Source organism: Zonotrichia leucophrys, chromosome 12, assembly GCF_028769735.1.
Source record: "Zonotrichia leucophrys gambelii isolate GWCS_2022_RI chromosome 12, RI_Zleu_2.0, whole genome shotgun sequence".
Lineage (NCBI taxonomy): Eukaryota > Metazoa > Chordata > Aves > Passeriformes > Passerellidae > Zonotrichia > Zonotrichia leucophrys.
Window position 1 is genome coordinate 12,080,180 of NC_088182.1, and position 19,724 is coordinate 12,099,903.

The 19,724-nt window shown below is 43.1% G+C and overlaps 2 protein-coding genes across 2 annotated transcripts; one reads left to right on the forward strand and one right to left on the reverse strand.

The window, feature by feature from the left end:
• Positions 1 to 510: 510 nt before the first annotated feature.
• On the forward strand, positions 511 to 10,899 carry ARF4 (ADP ribosylation factor 4). The gene is made up of 6 exons (XM_064724149.1): positions 511 to 829; positions 6,779 to 6,859; positions 7,312 to 7,421; positions 8,383 to 8,454; positions 8,968 to 9,093; positions 9,946 to 10,899. The coding sequence occupies exons 1-6, from the start codon at positions 763 to 765 to the stop codon at positions 10,030 to 10,032; spliced, it is 543 nt and encodes a 180-aa protein (XP_064580219.1). The 5' UTR covers positions 511 to 762; the 3' UTR covers positions 10,033 to 10,899.
• A 4,148-nt stretch (positions 10,900 to 15,047) lies between these two features.
• On the reverse strand, positions 15,048 to 19,708 carry PDE12 (phosphodiesterase 12). Its single transcript, XM_064724412.1, has 3 exons — positions 18,461 to 19,708; positions 17,351 to 17,429; positions 15,048 to 16,649 (listed from the first exon to the last, which is right to left on the reverse strand). The coding sequence occupies exons 1-3, from the start codon at positions 19,706 to 19,708 to the stop codon at positions 16,207 to 16,209; spliced, it is 1,770 nt and encodes a 589-aa protein (XP_064580482.1). The 3' UTR covers positions 15,048 to 16,206.
• Positions 19,709 to 19,724: the final 16 nt, after the last annotated feature.

A 19,724-nucleotide genomic window follows, 5' to 3' on the forward strand; every position in this document is an offset into this window, starting at 1 on the left:
AGCTCGGGGCCTGTGGGGGGGGTCAGGGCGGGTCCTGCTGGGCCCGGGCTGCCTAATAATTGCTGTAGTGGTGGCGCTGTATGTATATATATGTACAATTAATAATAGCCGTTTGTTTCAGTTTGGGTTTCTAGAGGTTTGGGGGGGAAGGGGGGGGGGTGGTTTTGATTTTTTCTTCATTAAATGACCTTGTCGCTATTGGGGTGCTTTTGGAGCGTCTCCGAGGATCGGTTTCACCAGTCTGTCCCTGTGTGCTGGGAGCGGACCCTGTGGCCGTCCCCGCCCGGCGGCGGCGAGCGGAGCGTTACCGGGGCTGCCACCTGTCCCCCGGCCAGGGCGGGGCCGCCGCAACCGGCGTGCTCCGCGCGACCCGGAAGCTGCGCGCGGCCGGCGGGCGCGCCCGCCTACATCCCCCGTGGTGCCCCGCGGCGATGGCAAATGAGCGCGAGGCGCAGAGCTGCGCGGCGCATGCCGGGAGCCGTGGTCCCTGCCGCGCCGCGGCCGTGTGGCGGAGGGCGGTGCCGCGGCCGGGGGATGTGGCGAGCGTGACGTGATCGTGTCCGCGTTGGAGCCGGGGCGGCCGCGGCGAGCGTGACGTGGCAGAGACCGAGCGAGGTCCCCGGTCACAGAGCACCCGCCGCCGCTGCCGGGCTCGCCTCGCGCGCGGAGAGATCCGTGCGCGTACACCGGCCGGGCCGCGCTCCCTCCTGCCCGCCTTCCCTCAGCGCTCCCCCGCCGCCGCCCAGCGCCGCCGGAGCCGCCATGGGCCTCACCATCTCCTCGCTTTTCTCGCGCCTCTTCGGCAAGAAGCAGATGCGCATCCTTATGGGTGAGGGCCAGCGCAGAGCCCGGGCCGGCTGGGGCCGCGCAGCCGAGTCCCGCCCGAGGGGGGAGGGGAGGCCGCGGGACGGGCCGCGGGTCACGGCGGGGGAATCGCCCTGTCCGGGACTGCGGGGCGCGGACACCGCGCTCTGTCCGTCCCATGGGCTGGGGAGGGTGCGCTGGGAGAGCGGCGGGGAGCGGAGGGGGTGAGCATCGGGCTGTATTTGCCCTTCCTTTCCCCCCGCCGTGTGCCCGTTCCCCTCCCTGCCTCGCCCGCCGCTCCCCGGTCCCGCCGGTCCCGGCGAGGCCGAGCCCCGTTCCCGCAGCTGGAACAAAGCTGGGATTGCGGCCGGGCAGGGCCGCCGTCCCCGGGCCGGGCGCCCAGCGAGCCCCGCGGCCCGGCCGTGCCCTCCTGGCCGGCACTGCGGCTCCGCGGGCTGGATGTGACAAAGCCTGGTGTGTGCAGCACAGGGGCGTGAGGACTGCCGTATAATGGCCGATTTTCGGCAGCTGTAGGGAGCTGTAGTGCTGTATCCTGGCTCTCGTGAAAGGGCGTTTCGGTACAGCCTCCGTGGGCATTAGTTTTGTGCCTCGTGTACAAACCGATAAAACCCTCTAAGCAGCTCTTGCAGTGCTTCCTTAGTTTTACTGTCTGCCCCCATAATAATTTAATTTTAATATCCATTTATTTTGAAATTATCTGTTCTCTTGATATGGACTGTGTAGGAGGTGAAGCCAGTGGCTCTTGAAGATTCTCACTTTCAGATTATAGTTCAAAAGGTCAAAGCCAGCACATACTGCATTGGTATTTCCTCCTCCGCTTCGAGTTCTTCCCTGCCTCCTTCCACCCACCTACCCACCCCTGTAAGCTTTATGTACAAACAGTGATTAGCCTCTAATTTTTCTCAGATTCTGTTACCAAATTGAATGAAATTTGGTTCATGATCGTTGACTGAAGTAGCTTGTCCTAAGGAACTGAGTAAAGTGCTCATTTGGATGTAGCCAGCAAGGAGAGTGGGCTCTAACTGTGAAACTTCCTGGCACACACCCATCCTTAGTGCTGCCTGGATATGCACAGCAGACACAGTAGTGCAGCTTTTAAAAATTATAATCTTTCAAGTTCTCCATATATTTTGTGATGGTGAAGTTTGTTATTGCATACCCAGTAATTTTTATTGTATCTTAACTGTTTGAAATTAGAGACTCTCATCCATTTCAAAATAATCTGAGTCATTTTAGTCTTCAAGACAACTTAGTACATGTGTTGGTTTCAAGGAGGTGATTTGGTTGTCTCCCTAAGAGCCAGACTCTTCATATGACTTAATGAATGAACTCAAGTCTCCAAGTGAGCTTCACTGTAGGATGCAGGATGAGACAGAGTCTGTGGTATTTGTAGTTCTGTTACTTTTTGCAAAGTACTGAAAACAGGAAAGTGATGTCATGCAGATCTAAACTGTTTGCAAGGCTCTTCATTGGTAGGAAATCAGGTTGAATTTAGGTTAGAGATGGCTTTGGAAGGTGCATTTTCTAGCAGTTGGTTCAAATGAATTTATTTTTGTATTTATTAAAAAAATTTATTTTCAGGCCTCAAAATGCAGGGCTGGATCAGGGCACAGGACAGCACTGTGTTTGTTAGGTGGTATGGGAGAGTAGAACTTGGGGTATGTTGTGGTGAGAGTCTGTTATAGGACATAAACTGGATGTTTAGAAGCAGAATGTTACACTGAACATGACCTAATTTGTGTATAACTGTAACACTGAAACTGATCTCTTCATAGCATTCTACATCATCCATCAGCACTTTGAGGAGAGATGTCTGAATGAGTACTGGGATAGAATTAAAACTTTTCCTTAAGGTTATAATGTTCAGTGTATGGTTTGAAAATGGGGCTCTACAAGGGCAAACATTTAAGTTTCCATATGTAGAACACCAATTAAGAAATAACTTCATGGGGTAAAGTACTTAGGGGAAAAATGTTATGTGAGTTGATACCAACAGACAATTAATTTATAACTTCCTTTTCACAGCTTTCTTCTTCTCTGCAGACTTGAAGATTAATTAGAATTAATTTAGCTCCTAACACAGACTTTGTTATTGAGTTCTGCAGAATTTGAGTATTTCTCATCAGGGACCATTACCAACAGCACTCACTTATTTTTTATGTTCTCAAATTCTGTTTATGATATGAAGTGGATATTTAATGTTATGCTGTTACTGAAACGTTGGGGTTTTTTTAAGTATACTAGTATAAGTAAGTATTTTTCTAAAATATTAAGTTACTATTTGAAAAAAATGTATGAAAAGAAGATTCATGTATTTTCTTTATAAATAGGCATAACATGAGGGAAAAGAAAGGACTGTGGGATAGGGCTGAATGTCTGAAAGTCAGATTCAGCAGCTGGGACATCAGGAGTAGAAACACTGAGTCCTGACCCTCCATGTACCTGTCTGTGAAACTCTTCTCCAGTGGTTCTTTGTCCTTGGAAAAAAGACACCGATTCATTGTGCACCTTTCAGTATCATAATTTAGTGTTCTGTGTCTGGGTGTAGCTGTGCAAGTGTTAACTGATAGAGTGACTGCTCAGGAGCTTCAAATACAAAGGTAATTATTAAATACATGGGGTGGAAAGTGGCAGATTCTTTGGAACAATCTGATGATAATAATTTAGCTGTTTTTATTTGGGCAGGTGTTGTTTTAGACAATGGTGGTTTGCGTGCTGTTGGCTTTCTGTAGTTTTTATGAAGTTTTGTGCTGTGATAAGAGAGGCAGCTTGATATTCAGCCACCAGTGCTCAGAGCAGGAAGTTGGTTAATGAAGGATGTGATGTGATCAGGGATGATTTACCCAGGGACAAGTGAACTAGAAGCTTGAGATTTAGAAAAACAACTGACTGAGAATAAAACACTCTTTAAGAGGAGTAAAGGGCTTAGAACCACAGTGATTTTAGCAGCACCTGAAAGCACTGTAGATATTTTTCCCCAGCTAGAGGAAGAGGATGTTTGATTCAGTTTTAGGTGAATGGTTGCAAGTACAGATCTGCATTTCCCATTGTACTTCATTATAATCTCGGTGCTTTGCAGTCAATTGCTTAACCCCTCATTGAGTCTCTTACACCTTGGTCTTGACAATGGTCAGTCAGGCAGTAGAGTCAGTGAAGATGTAGAATTGGGAATTTACTTTGTTTGGGGATTTACGATGTGACTTTTAATCTTGGTGGAGTTTATGTTGTGGCAGTAGCTCATAGGTTTACATTTAATGTTCCAGTGCAAATGTAAACCTGTTTATTCTTGGATTACTAAAAGCAGTAGTTACACTTCCCACCAGAAGATTAAATGTGATTTAATGCTCTGAATTTTTTTTAAATTACAGATTGGAATAAGAAATATGAATGGAGTCTATGCTTTTTATGACTTGCTTCTTTAGGCTTCATAACATTTGCAGTTTGGTCAGAAGAGGAGAGTTTTGCAAATAGGGTCATGGGGATTTGTGTAAGGTCCTTCCCTCAGTTAAGCTTCTGCCTCAAGTGTGAAGTCAGCAGAAGAAAAGACGTCCCCATACCCTGTAACTCAGCCTGCCTCGGTGCAAAGTCCAGCAGCTTAACCAAGAGTTGTGGCAGGAGTGGATTTCAGCAGAGTCTGGGCTTTGTGCTTGCACAGGCCCTGCAGCCTCCTGCCAGCACCACCGAGGTGCACCAGGCTAGAGTGGCTAACTGGGGCAATATTTTCATAATATGGCAAGTGCTTTAAAATTCTCTACTAGTTTCTAATTTCTGAACTCTGACTCACGTCTTCAAATGGATCTTGATATCCTGTGTACATTCTTTGGAATGAGATTAGCTTTTTTCTTTGTCTATATCTGTGCTGTTCGTGTAAACCTCAAATACACTCCAGCAGTTTGTGTAGACAGTTGCATCTTTCTTACATTGGTGATTTTAACAGATCTTGTCAGTGTTTATTATATTAATAACAGTAATTTTTTTGGTGGGAAGCAATAAGAGGAGAATTTTGAGTAGCAATTGTAACTCTAATTGGTTGACTGAATTATCTTATTATTAATTTACTGGAAAAAACCCCTTCCATATCCTGTTCAGGCATTATATGTACTTTAGAAGGTCTACATGTCCTACAAGTGCTTACTTGAGGTGGAGCTTTATGAAAAGGCTGTTGGGCTTCAAGCACTGTGCTGTTATAAACATTGGTTTTCAGCATAGCTGCAGTATTTGAGGGTTCTGAAGTCAGCTTAGAGGGTTTTGTGAGGTGACCTGACACTTAAGTGGTGTGGGGAAAATTGTGGCATTTACAAGTTTCATGGCTTGCAAGTTCTTGTGTAATTTCTGCTGCACTGTGAGTTTTTTTGTTCATGTTTGTGTGTGGTTTTGAAGGAAACCAACACTTAAACAATAGCAAACTCAAACCCTTTACATTTCATTTGGAGCAAGTTTAGAGTCAAGGAACTTTGGTTTTGATGGTAGATTTCCACCCCACACCCTTTCTTTTGTGCTGTCATGACATTAAGAATTAAAACAACTTTTTTTTTTAACGTGCAGTGACATTACCAAAGAAGCTGCATTGGCACATTTAATCTTATGCACACAATTAGAATATAGGACACTTATAGATAAGGTTTTTTAAATTAGCTTGCTGCAACAGCAGTTTGTATCTTGAGAAAAAGGAGGTTTTCCAGAGTTTGGTTTCATTCTGAATGAGCAGGTAATTTTGAATCCCCCTTTTTTTGTGATGCTGAGGAAACAGTTGTTATTAATAGTCAAGTCACCAAACCACTTAAAGCTCAGTACATTGCAGTTAACTCAGAATGCTTAAGAATGTGTGTTATCCTTATAAAATGAGGATAGCATTTGGTTTCTTGCAAAAGCATTAATTAACTCTTCTGATGGGAGGTATTTTTGCTTGGGCAAATGTTACTGACAAAAGAGACATTTTGTGCTGTGGTGTTTAGTACCTGCTGTTTATGGAGGTGCTTGTGTGTTCGGTATTGGGTTCTAAATTAAAGAATTCTATTTTGAGTTACATTTATGTGTTCCAAAATGCTTAACAATAAGCAGTTTCACAAACAGTTTTAGAAAACGACAGTGTATGCTTGCAGTGTTGGTGATATGTCTAAAAAAATGTCTTTTAGGCTTAGTTTTATTTTATTTCTGAAGTGTCCCATATTTACCACATAGCTTACATTGAGAAACAGCAAGCTCAGGTTTTGTTTTAGAAACAGAACAGCAAATTTAAGTGCAGAAGGTCTTCTGTAATGACCAACAGTCATTAGGAGGAGACTCCTAATGGAAGCATCCTAGTGGATCTCACTGTATGGAAATGATGTTCTGATGAGCACCTACAGCCCTTGTGGTGTATGTGGAGGGATGATGAGAGCTGCCTGATGTTTGTGGTTTTTTCAGTGCTACAGAAATGTTTTAGCAAAGGGAGGAGAGGCTGGAATAAGGGACTAGAAGTGTCTGTGTGTGCAGTGCCAGCTTGGGTTGGTGCAGGAGTGCCTGTGAAGCTGAGCTTTGCAGGAGGCTGAGTAGGGCAGGCCTTCCCCAGCTTAGTGAAGTAACAAATGTGTGATCAATTAGAAATTGTGCTGCTTGTAGTTTGCTGCCAGGCTTTTACAGTCTCCCTGATTTACACAGAAGAAACTCTCAATGTGAATGATAAAGCTTAATAAACACAAATACTAAGGAAGATTACTTAAAACTTGTGAGCCTGTAGGTTGTGAATGGAGGCATCTTATTGAGCTTGTTTTCTTCATGACTTGTTCTCTCTCAGCCCTGGGTAGAGGAGATGGGAAAACTATACTGTGGTTTCTCAGAAATGAGTTAACAGTGTTTAAAAAGCTGTTCTCAGTAAAAAGCCCCTAATACTATGCGTGTAAAATGACAAGCTTTGAAATTAGCAGGTTGTAGTTCAGTTTGTGAACTAAAGCAATTTTTCTCTTCCTTCTAGTTGGTTTGGACGCTGCTGGTAAGACAACCATTCTTTATAAACTGAAACTAGGAGAAATTGTCACCACAATTCCCACTATTGGTAAGATCACCAGTTTTTATATCTTGTTATTTTAAACCTGACAGGCCTCTGAAGAGTGCAGGGATTTGCTGTCTTTGTAGTAGAATAAGAATCAAGACGAACATGGCTGTGTGGTAGTGCCATAACATAACTGTGTGGGAGCAGAGAGACATCCAGGCCAGAATCCAGCTGCTAACCATGGCCAGCAGCAGTGCCCAGGAGGACAGGAGCCAGATCAATGGCACCACTTCCCCCAGACACCATGAGTCTCACAGTTTGGCTGAGAGATTTGCTCAGCCACTTGGATTTCAGTGATTCATGTTTTTAACCCCTTCAATCAATTTTCTTCTTGATTTATCAGTTCAGTATTGATAAGCCATTTTATACATATTTGGAAAAAGTGTAACATGGTTAGAATTATGTTTTAACACTAGAATTAACTGTTTCTAATTACTGAACTCCTTCATTTTTAGGTTTTAATGTGGAGACAGTAGAATATAAAAACATTTGTTTCACAGTCTGGGATGTTGGTGGTCAAGATAAAATTAGACCTCTTTGGAGGCATTATTTCCAAAACACACAGGTAAGAGTATGGCAGTAGTTAAAGACCTACTTTGTAAAACCTCATTGTGTTTTGTAGAGTACATATGGAAAGTTGCAACTGGTTTGTTGTGAGGAACTCTTAAAATATACAGCTTTTACCATGCTAAGTGAGTGTTTTTAGTAAGCTGAGCCTCTAAAATATGGTAAAAGATCTTGTTACCAGTTGATAAGTGCTAGCTTCACAATGAGGTGACTATTGTCAGGTTTTGGGACATGAATGTGATACCTTTGGTTGACAGGTAGTGAGGTAAGTTGCTTAATAGTATCAGAAAACTTCTGCAGTGTGTTTGTTTGGGGTTTTTTTGTGTTTAATGTAGAATTGTTTCCATGATGTTTGTGTGCAGCACGATGCAGATGATTGGTGCAGAAAAATATAGAGGTCTGGATTGACAAAAGGGACCTTGCACCACCATACTGTTGTGAATAGAGCAATATTTATTTTCAGTTCCTTATTACTGTCCTGTTACTAAATACTCCTAGAAGATACTTCTCTTTCCTTGAAGGGAATGATAAAAGCAAGGTTTTCAGCTGCAAGGTTAAGAGTAAATTGTGTAAGAGCACTTGAATAACAGATGCCATTAGAAGTACTGTTTGATACAAACTTTTTAAAACAAATTCAGGCATTACTTTAAAGGGTGTGGGCTTTTTCAGGTAAATATGAGATGGTGAAGCACTTGTGATTTTCAATACAGTGAGTGAAAGGGGAGGGGGAAGAGTTAATGTGATTTTGCTGCATTTTTTTTCCCCTAACTTTATTTTGAAGTTGAGACATAGGTAATTGTTCAGACACACATCATGCATTGTTTAAAGATAAATTTCTGTTAAATTTGTCCCCTTTCTTAGGTAAGCAATCACAATATTCAATATGAGTATTTTGGTGGTTTAAGAATAGTGCTGCACATTTACTTTTTTTTTTTTCAAATCTGCTTGACTTTCTATAGGGCCTCATTTTTGTGGTAGACAGCAATGACAGAGAGAGAATCCAGGAAGCAGCAGAAGAGCTGCAGAAAATGGTAAATATCAATATCTTCTGAGGTATAATTGTTAGACTGATTTGTTCTATTTTTGAATGTTTGTCAGGTTCCCTAAGAGATTTTGGATTTTACAGTTTTAGGGAGCCTGTACAGTGTGTATTGTATTGAGGTTTTAATTCTGGGTCACACGGTGCACCGAGTTGTAATTTCCACTCTGTAGAGAGCCAATAATGTGTCTGAACCTTTCATTCATGAAACCTTGATAGGAATGCAGCGGGAAAAGAGTTTTGGAAAAACAGATTGATGCTAGAGGATATTTCATCAGCAAGATGCCCATAAATTTAAACTTTTTAAATTGAAAGGTGACTTCCTTAATTGCAGGAGTTCTGTTGTATACTAGTTGAATTTCACTCAATTCTTATTAGTGACTTCAGGAGTAAGAATGAAAATGTTTACAACCCTTAAATCAGTATTTAGATTTTTTTAGTGTTTGTTGAAGTAACTGATGTATTTAACTGAGGCAATTGAATAACATGCCTGTTTTTGTGTTAGCTTCAGGAGGATGAGCTGCGAGATGCAGTGCTGCTCCTGTTCGCCAACAAGCAGGACCTGCCCAATGCCATGGCAATCAGTGAAATGACAGACAAACTAGGCCTTCAGTCTCTGCGTAACAGAACTGTAAGTGCTCGGCTTCCTCACTGCTCAGCTCTTTGCTCCCTCTATTATTTATCAGAAATGTAAAGTTCCTCTAAGGGAAAGGGTAGTTTTCACTTCTTTCTGTAGAAAGATGCACACACCTACTGTTAAACTTAATAAGGCATAATTCAGGTCCTTGTTCAAAATAAGTGATTTAGAAGTATAATCCAGAGGTCTTTCATTTCTCACCTTTTTCTGAAAACATACAAACACTCCAGTCTGTCATTGAAATGCAGACATCCAGCATTTCACAAAGTATGTGATGGGATTTCCTGTTTTCTCAGTACCCTGGGAGAACAAATGCATTCTGCATTCCCACCTCCAGGAGGAAATTACATAGCTTCCAGAACATTAGATTTCATCTGCTCAAGTTTTAGAGGCACAGGTTTGCTTCCCATGAACCATCCCACCTTTTGTAATCTGAGTGTCTGTGTTGGCACACTAAGATCCTGACCATAGAAGCTGTTTCAGAGGTCTATTCATGTAGATAACTCCATGTTCACTTCCCAAAGAGCAGTCTTTCAGAGACAAGAAGTAGTTTTCAGCATGTAAACCAAAAACAAGTTCTGTGTTTGTTTCTTGATGCCTTAAGCTATGTTGTAGCCTTTACTAGGCCAGCACTTGAATTTCCAGATAATGTCTGAACCTCCTCTACACTGCATGTACTTCTCAAAATTTTTAAAAATACCATTTGTTCAGTCTTGACTCTACTTACAGCACAAAACACTGGTATAACACACACAATTCTAAGAGCACTAAAGAGTGTCACACTGTCATAACTTAGCTTGCATTTTGTCAGTATTTAAATGGAATTTTTGTGTTCTACATTAACAGTGGTATGTCCAGGCTACCTGTGCTACGCAAGGAACTGGTCTGTATGAGGGACTTGACTGGCTGTCAAATGAACTCTCAAAACGCTAATTCCAACTGGATGACTCTTTCACCAGGGACATGTTTGATATAAGTGGTCTAGGCTTGTTACAACAAAATTAGTTTGCATCTTGGTTATTACAGTATCTGGAACTGATATTTGGGCAGGATATTACAGCGTTTCAACTTGTTTCGTTGCCAATTTATTGTTTACCGAGCTACATGTTGCAAAGGTAGCAATATGCTTGGGTAAAAATCTCCTTAACTTGGAAAAAGTGTATCTTCTGATTTTATTCCCCTTGTTAGCCTAAATGCCTGAATATAGTTATTGTGACATCTTTAAGATCTGTTTTGAATACTCTTTGAGCCCCAATAAATTAATGTTTTAATTTTTTTTCTCCCTGCTACTCTTAGTTTACTGATGCCCTGTTTCATTCCTCAGACAGTCTGCTGATTTAAAAATGTAGCATTCCGTATGTATTTATTTCTCTCCCTTGCCAAAAAGATTTCCTAATTCTGCTTGTTCCAAGCCAAGGAAATGCTCTAAAACACTATACAAATCTACTGCACTGAGGAACATTTTATTGATCCTTGGGTTCTGTCAGCCCAACTTGCCTTTGTGTGAATTGGATTTGATGGGTAGAATAGTTCTGTGCTGGTTGCGAAGAGCTCATGTTGAGGTTGTTTTTAATATTCAGCAGATTGTCTTCCTTTATATTGTATCTTTTTTTTATGTTGCATGTTGCTTTTTGGTATCAGCCTGACTATTTTTGCCCAGTGTATAATAGTTCTGCTGAAGTTTTACTGTTTGTTGGTGAACATATCTTCATAAGGAAATTTTGGAAAATTCATCAAACTCAATGGATTCGTTTCTTCATAACCCACTTGGAATTATTCCTAATAAAATGATAAAATGTATAGTTCTGTGTATTCTCTTCTTGATTCCTGAAATAGTTGAATACAAATTATCATTTATTCTTTCTCCATATACTGAGCTTTCCTGCAGCTTATATATGGACACCAGTCTCAAATTTTCACTTGTTTGGAGCTGTGTAGAGTGGGACATGGAAGGGAGGCAACCAAGTTGTATACAGTGCAGTAGAGTAGCTGTCATTGGGGCTTACATAATTCTGTAATGTCTTTTGAAGTTGTAAATCTAAAATTCCTTTCAAGATGTCCAGATATGAAAATACTAACAGTTAAAAAATTGTAATAAAACAAATTTGAACTGCCTGAAAAGCATGCATGTCTGTTTCATAGTTTTATCTACATGTCAAAACCTACATGGGTCCCAGCAGGAGAGTCACACGTTCTGTTGGAGGCTAGCTGGGAAGGTAACCTGAGTGTTTTTACAGAGATATAGCAAATATTATAATAATGCTGATAATCACTCCCCAAAATCATCTCTACACAACTGCTGCTGGCTGATTTCATATTTCTGTCCCCTTACACCTTTGTAGTTCAAAAGGCATAAATTAATATGTGTTTTGAGGCTGCTACTGATGGGTAGTTTAGAATCTATTTTTCTGTTGCCTGTCTGCTATATAGAAGCAAATATTGCTCAACCTTCCCACTAAAATGTGCTGTCCTATTGATTGGATGTCTTTAGGAACCCAAAGCATGATTGTGTTGCAGTTTCAGGCTAAGTGCTTCTCATTTTCCACCCAGGTCTGGTTACCCTTGCTACAAGAAATGCCAGTGACAAGGTCTGGTAAATTCAAGCTAGTTTTGGTTCAGAACACCTTCCTGGGCAGCTTCTGCTCTAAGTGAGGTTTAAGTTCTTAGGAGGTGCTGTTACTGTGAGCACAGGTAAGCAGGGAGCATCCCAGAGGCTTTGAATGGAGTCCTTAAATGTCTTCAATGTGTAATGGAAACCCAGGAGACAGTGTAAGGTGAGAAGGGTTTTGCCTGCACCTTTAATGAATTGCTGATTACTTATTAACCAAAGCTGATATACCCATGCATTTGATCAGTAGCTGTTGGTGTGCACATTTCTAGCAATGCAGTTCCTTGAATTAAACCTTAAAAGGTACACCTTGTTCAGAAGAGACAGCTTGTCTCTAATACAAACTGGTTTTTGTAGTCCCAGTAGGTTAAAATAAACAATGCTTGTTACACAGTTAGAGGTACTCTTTAAATGAAACTGTGGATACTTAAATTAGGCCTATTACCATGAAGGAAACATTTTGCTTGGTAGAGATTTAATTATTTAAATGAGCAAGTATTCAGGTTTAGGAAAGCTCTGTTGAACCACTATTCTTTTCAGTTGCAGCATGGGTATACAAAGTTCATATTTCTGAGTCATCATGCTTGGATTTTTGTATCAGTAGGTGTAACTCTGCTATAAAATGAATAATTTCTCAAAGTCAGTAATGAAGATCTTGAGCCTCATTTAAGAGTGGTGGAGTCTGCATGACAGTTAAGGCTACAGCTTGCACTGAGAGGCAGGAAGACAATGTTGGTATCAGTAACAATGAACAGTACAGCCCTGTTCTTCAGAGGAAGATGAAATTCCCATGAGCACTCCATGTTTTCATGTCTCTTAGGAGTTTAGATACTAATGTGGTTTGTCATTTCCCTATCAGAAGTCAAGTGCCTGAACTGAGCTGCTGTCCCTGAAGTTCAAAATCTTGAGCAGGCATGAGACTCCTAGAAATGTGTTCCTCATTCTCTGTAGTGACAGGAAATTCTGAGTTCCAGTAGCTGAAATGTCTCTGTATACATTACCTTCTATATTTACACAAATGGGTAAGTTCTGCTGCACTGGGGAGTTAGACAAGTAATATTTGTGTACAGGAAGCTTTATTTCAGTGTGTCAGATGGCCAGCTTAACTATAAGAACAAAATACTGCATAAAGAGTGGATTTTCTTTTATTTGACCATGGTGACACAATTTATTTCTCAAATATTAAGTACATGTATGATTTTAATTTTTTAATTGCTTGCAAGAATAGCTCAGGTTGTTTAAAACATTGGTTTGGGGTTTGCCAGTAAAGAAAATTCAGAGCCCAGTTATTGTCTAAGAAATCCTTCTATAAAGGTCTGGACAAAGGCAGTTTGAGTATAATATTGTGAAACTTTGCACATCACCTTGTCCAGTATGCCTTTCCCACCCTTATTAAGAATGGAGACTTAAGAAACTACATTTCCTATGCTGCCATTGGATTTGTGAATAAAGCTGAGCTGCCAAAACAGAAATGTTTAAGGCCTTTCCTCTTACTGGGTAGGAGTTGGAAGACTTGAAACAATTTTCTTTCTATGCCAAGAATATGAGAAACAAGGCAACCACACAATTAATTTGACATGTTGAAAGCCCTGATGCCTTAGCACACTGGCTATTTTTCCCCTTGGTTTTTTCATACCATTTTCTTTATCCTTCTCTCAATCATATTTGGCATTCTTGCTTGCTTCATCATGATACATATAAGTGCTTTATTTAATGCTTGAATTATACTTTTCAAAAATAGCAATGATACAAGAGTTGTGCAAGAATTCAGGTACTGTCACAGGAGGATAAGAGACCTCTTTGTCTGGAACAGATATGGTCAGGGGAAAGAACAATAGGAGTTTCAAGCTGCCAGACCAGTCTGAAGGATCTGGCAGAACTTGGTTGATTTTGTACGTATCAAATACACAGGTAAACATTTCACAATATCCAGAGCCTAAAATGAGCCAAGTGTGCTCCCTTCAGGAGGTCAGTGTTTTGAGTGCCCTTAGTTGTGTAATATTCTCGTGAGTGATGAGTTTGTCCACAGCAGGAGCTACTGTGGAAGAAACTTCTCCCTCCTGAGACAACAGCCAGGCAGGAGGCAGCACTGTCTCTCTTTAAGGAATCAGAGATGGGAAATTCAAATAGGAGGCAAATAGATTTTCCTTTTTCCTTAACAGGAGGTCTGGGAAAGTAGAGTAACAAAACCAAAAAATCCCAGAGATGCAAAGAAAATCATACCCAGTTTTTTGTTGTGAAGGGCATGGAACTTTCCAATTGCTGGATGAGGAACAAGTGCAGGTGAGTTTAGGTTTATGAAATAAAATGCAGACAAGTTGGATGGGACTTGTACAAATGTGGGTTCTGGATGTGATTTAGAGAGGAAGAATTAATTCCTGGGCAAGGTCCAGTGGTGCAGGGAGAGCCAAAATGGGAGTTAAAAATCACCATAAGTGCAGTAGGAAGCACCATCTGTTACCTTACACAGATGTAAGTACAGCTTGGGGGCTCTGGGCCAAAGGGATACCTAAAGGTTTTTTTACCCCAACTCAGGTTTTTTGCACTGTGCCTTTCCTAATCTAGACCCTGGTGCTGCATTCCCGTTCTTGACATGTGGCAGGTTCCTAACAGATTGCTGCTACTGGCAGTCAGCCCCTGCTGCTGCAGTTTCCTAACTGGAGGATACTGGGTCTGGAGATTCCCCAGCATCAGCTCACAGGACTGAATATCTCCTAAACATAGTACAGGATTATCTGCCATGTGCAAGGGCCTGTTCCAGTGCCGTGTTTGCCCTCACCACTTGCTTCCAGTGCAGCTTCCCTTTGCACTCCCTCTCCCTGGGCTGCAGGGAGGCAGAGGCAGCAGCCCAAGTGCCAGCAGAGCAAGCAGGAGGGAGCTGCTGTTTCTGGGAAGGGAGGCAGAGCACCAGGCAAGTCTGTCCTCTGAGCAGCTCCATCTTCTGGTTCCAGCGACAAGTTACAAGTTTTAATGTTTTCGGTTAGGATAAAACTAAGTAACCCAGTTGTAATGGCTGGTAAGGACAAGAATGTTCTGTTGAGTTACAGGGGGAGCTCAGTTGGCCCATGTAAGTTATACAATCTCACTTCCATCACCCTTCACAGCATAGCAATTACTATGGCAAGACACAGCACCAGCAATCCTCAGAAATAGCTCACCTGAAAGTGACTTCCTGGTTTGAGTAGTGTTTAAACAGCTGAGTGAATCCCAGCTACAGAGCACCAGAATGTAGGGGAGGTGAGCAGCTGTGCAAGAGAGAGTGCACATCAACCCAGGCAGACTTGTTTTGCCATGGAAGACACCAGTAACTAGGAAAAAACCCAAACTGACAACAGTGACAGACAATTGATAAAGGGAGTTTTATTAGGTGAAAAAGGAAGTGAATGGTTTCCAAATGCTTTTTGTTTCCCATGGATGAATGATGCAGGGCAAGAAGCTTGTTAAATGACTGAACCCACTCCCACACATTCTGTGAAGGTATGGATACACTTCCCTGCATCTGACAAAATAGGGCAAACTAGGCTATTCCTTGAAAGAAAAAAATGCATGTAAAAACACTACAAATTCAGGTTGTCTTTGTATGCAAGAGAAAAACAAAATATAACCATTGTGATAAAGTTTTGCAAGTCACTTGTGTTTCTTTGTAAAGATTTAGGCACAGATAACTAATGCACCACATTGTTCTGTATCTCTCCCCACCTGAAAACAGATGATACTGATAAAAAGCTCCCTCCCATCCAAAGCTGCTTGTCCTAAACTCCAGTATCTTTTATTGCTGATGACTCAAACCAGAAGGAACATATGTTCAAAGTAGATGCTTGTTTGTTCATGTAGTCCAATTTCACAAGGTGTTAACATTATCCTCATTACCCATGTTATGTGGGCAGACAAATTGCTTCCAAATCAATTATAGCCTTGAATTTAACATGGTTGATTTTTGACAAGGTCTACTCACTGATAATTAAGAACATCATTTCAGAAGTTGGTAGGTACAAGTACATTGTTCATGCAACTTACTAGAAGTTGTGCCATAGTAATGGTAAGTGAACAAGACAATTTATGAACTTAAATTACCATTATATTAATCAAAGTGGAGTCAACTAAATCCATATAAGTTTCGGTTCTGTGTTCATTTCTGAATTAAACAGGGTTCAATTTGTAGACTGTCTTACAAATCACATTAAATTCCTTTTTTTAAACAAAATAATTTTTAATTCTTTAAAAACACCACTAAAAAGGTATATGATAATCCAATTTTCAAAACCCTGTCTTCAAAGTATTTTTCCCATTAGCATGTAAAAAAGGGGGAAATTGTCATGCAAACATTCTGAATAGTGTGACAATACTCAGTAGAGCCATTAAACAAATGAACTCTTCATTACTCATTTTGGCCTTCCTTTTAGTAGCATACAAGTCAGGGTCTAACCTCAGTTGCCCAGCAGTACATTAAATTAAATTTCTTGTTTAAAAACCCCCAAAAGCACCATGCCAGAGCTACTCTATTTCCACTTCAAGTCACATATAAGTGCTATATGATCAGAAGGATGTGAAACACTTGGCAAAGCCTGGTGGGTTGTTATTTCTTCATGACTTGGCAATGGAATAACTTGTTCCACCTCTAGAGCGTTTCTGTCAATGAAAATGTAGTCCAGACATCCATGAAAGCCACCAACATAGTTTGTGTAAGCAGGTTCTCCACAAGCACTTAGCAGTTTGAAAGGATGGCTTAGAGTCATACTGCACCTTTCTTCCTCCCCATTTGAGACCCAGTCTTCATGATCTTCAGCAATGCCACCACTGCTGATAAAACTGTAGGCTCCTGAGGAGGGTGTGCTATTAAAATCTCCACAGAATATGACTGGGATCCTGGGGTACAAGTCACAGGCTACGTGCTGGATGTGAGACATGGCCACAGCAACCTGGATCAGACGGATGTTCCCACCTAAGGACATAAAAAGTATTATTTCAAATAATGCAGAACAGCACTGGAGGTGCTCACTGGATTGCTCATTTAAGCACATATAGCTCTGAAACTGCAATCCTGAATTTTAGAATAGTTTTCATGAATTAAGAAGCCTTTAAAGTTTGTGACTATGAAAGTTTTTGAGTAACAATTTCAACTTAAACTCACCCAAGCATGATCTCTGAAGCTTTAACACCCATATACAGAAATTTTCCATTTCATGGCAACCATCCTAATAATATTCCCAAAAAGGTACAGAACCAAAAGAAAACTAACTGAGCAGAAGAAGAATCTCCCCTAACAGCTTCTGGAGCCCAATCTGGTTGCCCCTCCTGGCAGTACTCTGGGAGAGCTCCACGTTCAACAGGACTGGGAAACCATAAGCACACACAAAGTTCTCTCTATTTTATGGGCTGCTTTTTGGGTGAATTGTGTGTACTGTGACTTGCCTTGCTTTCAGCTGGATTCTACTGACTCCTAGGCACACTAAAAAATAAATATATAAACAGACCTAGGAGTCTGGCATGATTTCATCTAGATAAGAAGTGAGGCAGGAAACCCTCAGTTCCAGAAGAAAAGGCTATAGCTGCAAAAGAATGGTGGGAAATCTATTCTCCCAAGGTAGAGCAAAAACCTTTCCAAACCCAGTTACCCTACATGCAGGAATGTACCAAAATTACCTTTGGGGTGCCAGTATAGGTGGGTATTTGCTACACAAAGTTTCCTGGCAGGATCAGTTGTAGACTGAAGAACTGAAACCTTTAAGAGAGAAAACAGTGTTTGTTAAGTCTTAAATAGAGAGGTTATATATTTTAAAATGCACTAGTTAGCTTATGCCTCTGTGGCAATCCAGTTCAAAGAATCTGATGCTTATAACCAATAAACTCAATTTAGGAGCTGTACTGTTCAATAGTCTTCTATGTAAAGTCTGGGTATCAGCCAAAATATTACCACTATATCATTTAACAAACATTCTTTTGACTGTGTCCATTTTGGCCATATTTTTCCATAAGATATAGTTCAGGCTGTCCTATTCTGAATACATTTGTATTCACTCTCTGCAACAGAACTGGAGCTAAATCTCCATTTTCAGCAATCAAATGTAGCATTCTATAATTGTTAAACTGAATAAAATTTGGAGGTGATTTCAATTATCAAAGAAATCCCATTAGTCCTACTCAGTCCATGAGCAGGAAACTTTTACTGGTGTTTCTGCAGTTCTTGACACAGCCTTTTATCTTACACACTTGTACTTGCACACCGCTCTGTGGGAAGAGCCTCTGGCATCAGGAAGCTCACACACCTGTCCAGCCTTGTTTGTCTCCCTCCTGTCACTTGCTAAAGAGGCATTATAAAGCATACTCAACTAACTTAAAATTGATTTATAAGATCGAAGTTTTATAAAGTACATTCTGACATATAAGAGTAAGTAATGAAACACTGGCTGCCAATACCACCAGCCAGGAATCACTACCTGGCCCAGAATCTCAACAGCTGTCTTCATTCTAAAGCAAAATAATATTGCCTTTTTTTATCAAATTTGGGTAATTCCATATATGCAGTTCAGTAAGATCTCAATGTTTTATTTTTGTTCCTAAGCTGATCTTCTCCTCTATTCATTACCCCAGCTAACAGAGAACAAAGTTACATGTTTCAAACTCTTAATCCCTCATCTCCAATCTACTGCCTGAGGCTCAAGAATGCTGGTCCTGCTGCATCTGGAGACAGTGGGAGGAGAAGAAAGGGGGGGAAAAAAAGGAAAAGAGAAGGCGGCATGTCCAAGCTGGTACCTGCAGCACAGAGGATCTCTGCAGCACCTTCTCCTGCACCAGGGGGTACTTGGCCAGCTGCTCACACAGCTCCTTGTGCAGCGGCTCTGAGAGCAGGGCTTCGCTGAAAGCGATGTCGTGCTGGCTGAGGAGGCTGAACTTGTCCCTGCGATAGAAAGTGGCGAGGCCCTCGTGCTGCTTCTCCTTGATCTTGAACAGCCCCTCCAGTCCAAAAGCATCCAGCGCCGGGGCCAAGCTGTCCACGAAGACAGATTTATCCACCTCTTGCAAGCAGATGAGATCGGCGCTGTAGCCCGCCAGCTCCTTCTTGAGCAGGTTCTGGCGGTAGTCGATCTCCAGGGCGTAGGGAGCGCAGTAGGGGTAGAGCACGGTGCGGGAGAACTCCGTCTGCGCGTACGTGTCGGCCAGGATGTTGTAGGAGACGGCGCGGACGGAGCCGTGGCCGCAAACCTTCTTAGTGTAGAGGTGCCGGGCGTCGAAGGTGCAGGCGCCGGGCCCGGCCTCCACGGGGCCGCTGCTTTCCACCTCGAGGGCCGGGCCGTAGCGCTGCTCCCCGTCCCCGGGCGTGCAGCGCAGCTTCAGCCGCAGCCCCACCAGCGCGTTGGACGGCGTGAACACGCGCTCGGCCGCCGCCGTCTCCACCCAGGCCTCCCCAGCCGCCTCCCCGCCGTCCGCGGGGCGCTGCTCGCGGAACCAGCGGAACAGGCAGTGCTGCGGAGCGGCGAACTCGGCGCTCACCTTGGGGCACACGGGGAAGCCGGCGAGGAGCGAGCGCGGCAGGCGGAGCTCGGTGAGCGCGGGCGGGTTGCGCTCCACGCGGTACCGCGCGTCCCCGATGTGCAGCACGGCGCCGTCCTGCCAGGCAGCCGCGTTCGGCACCTCCTCCGCCACCGCGGCGCCGTCGCGGGAGAACAGCCGCACGGCCGGCACTGCCGGCACCGCCGCCTCGCCCTCCGCGCCGCCCTCCGCCCGCGCCTTCTTGCTCTTCTTGCCCGCCTTGCCTTGGCCTTTAGCGGCGTTGGTGGCGATGCGCGCCAGCGCCCGCCCCAGCGGCTCCTCCTGGTCGCGCTGCATGTGCCGAGCACTGCCGTCGGGCAGCACGAACCGCAGGCTCAGCTTGGGCTCGGACGGCACGCAGCGCACCACGGCGCGCTCCATGGCGGCGGGCGGGCGGCCGCCACCGCCGTGCGGAGGTGCGGCGGGGGAGCCGCGGAGGCTCCGGAGGGCGGAGCGGAGCCGATGCCACATGGACCCGGCGCCGCTG

Bases quoted from the DNA above. Each gene is read 5' to 3' on its own strand.
- ARF4 (XM_064724149.1), top strand. From the start codon at position 763: ATGGGCCTCACCATCTCCTCGCTTTTCTCGCGCCTCTTCGGCAAGAAG. The intron at 830-6,778 runs GTGAGGGCCAGC...TCTTCCTTCTAG, and splicing joins GCAGATGCGCATCCTTATGG to TTGGTTTGGACGCTGCTGGT. The intron at 9,094-9,945 runs GTAAGTGCTCGG...CTACATTAACAG, and splicing joins AGTCTCTGCGTAACAGAACT to TGGTATGTCCAGGCTACCTG.
- PDE12 (XM_064724412.1), bottom strand. From the start codon at position 19,708: ATGTGGCATCGGCTCCGCTCCGCCCTCCGGAGCCTCCGCGGCTCCCCC. The intron at 17,430-18,460 runs GTACCAGCTTGG...TCTCTCTTAAAG, and splicing joins AGAGATCCTCTGTGCTGCAG to GTTTCAGTTCTTCAGTCTAC. The intron at 16,650-17,350 runs GTAATTTTGGTA...TTATGTCCTTAG, and splicing joins CCTATACTGGCACCCCAAAG to GTGGGAACATCCGTCTGATC.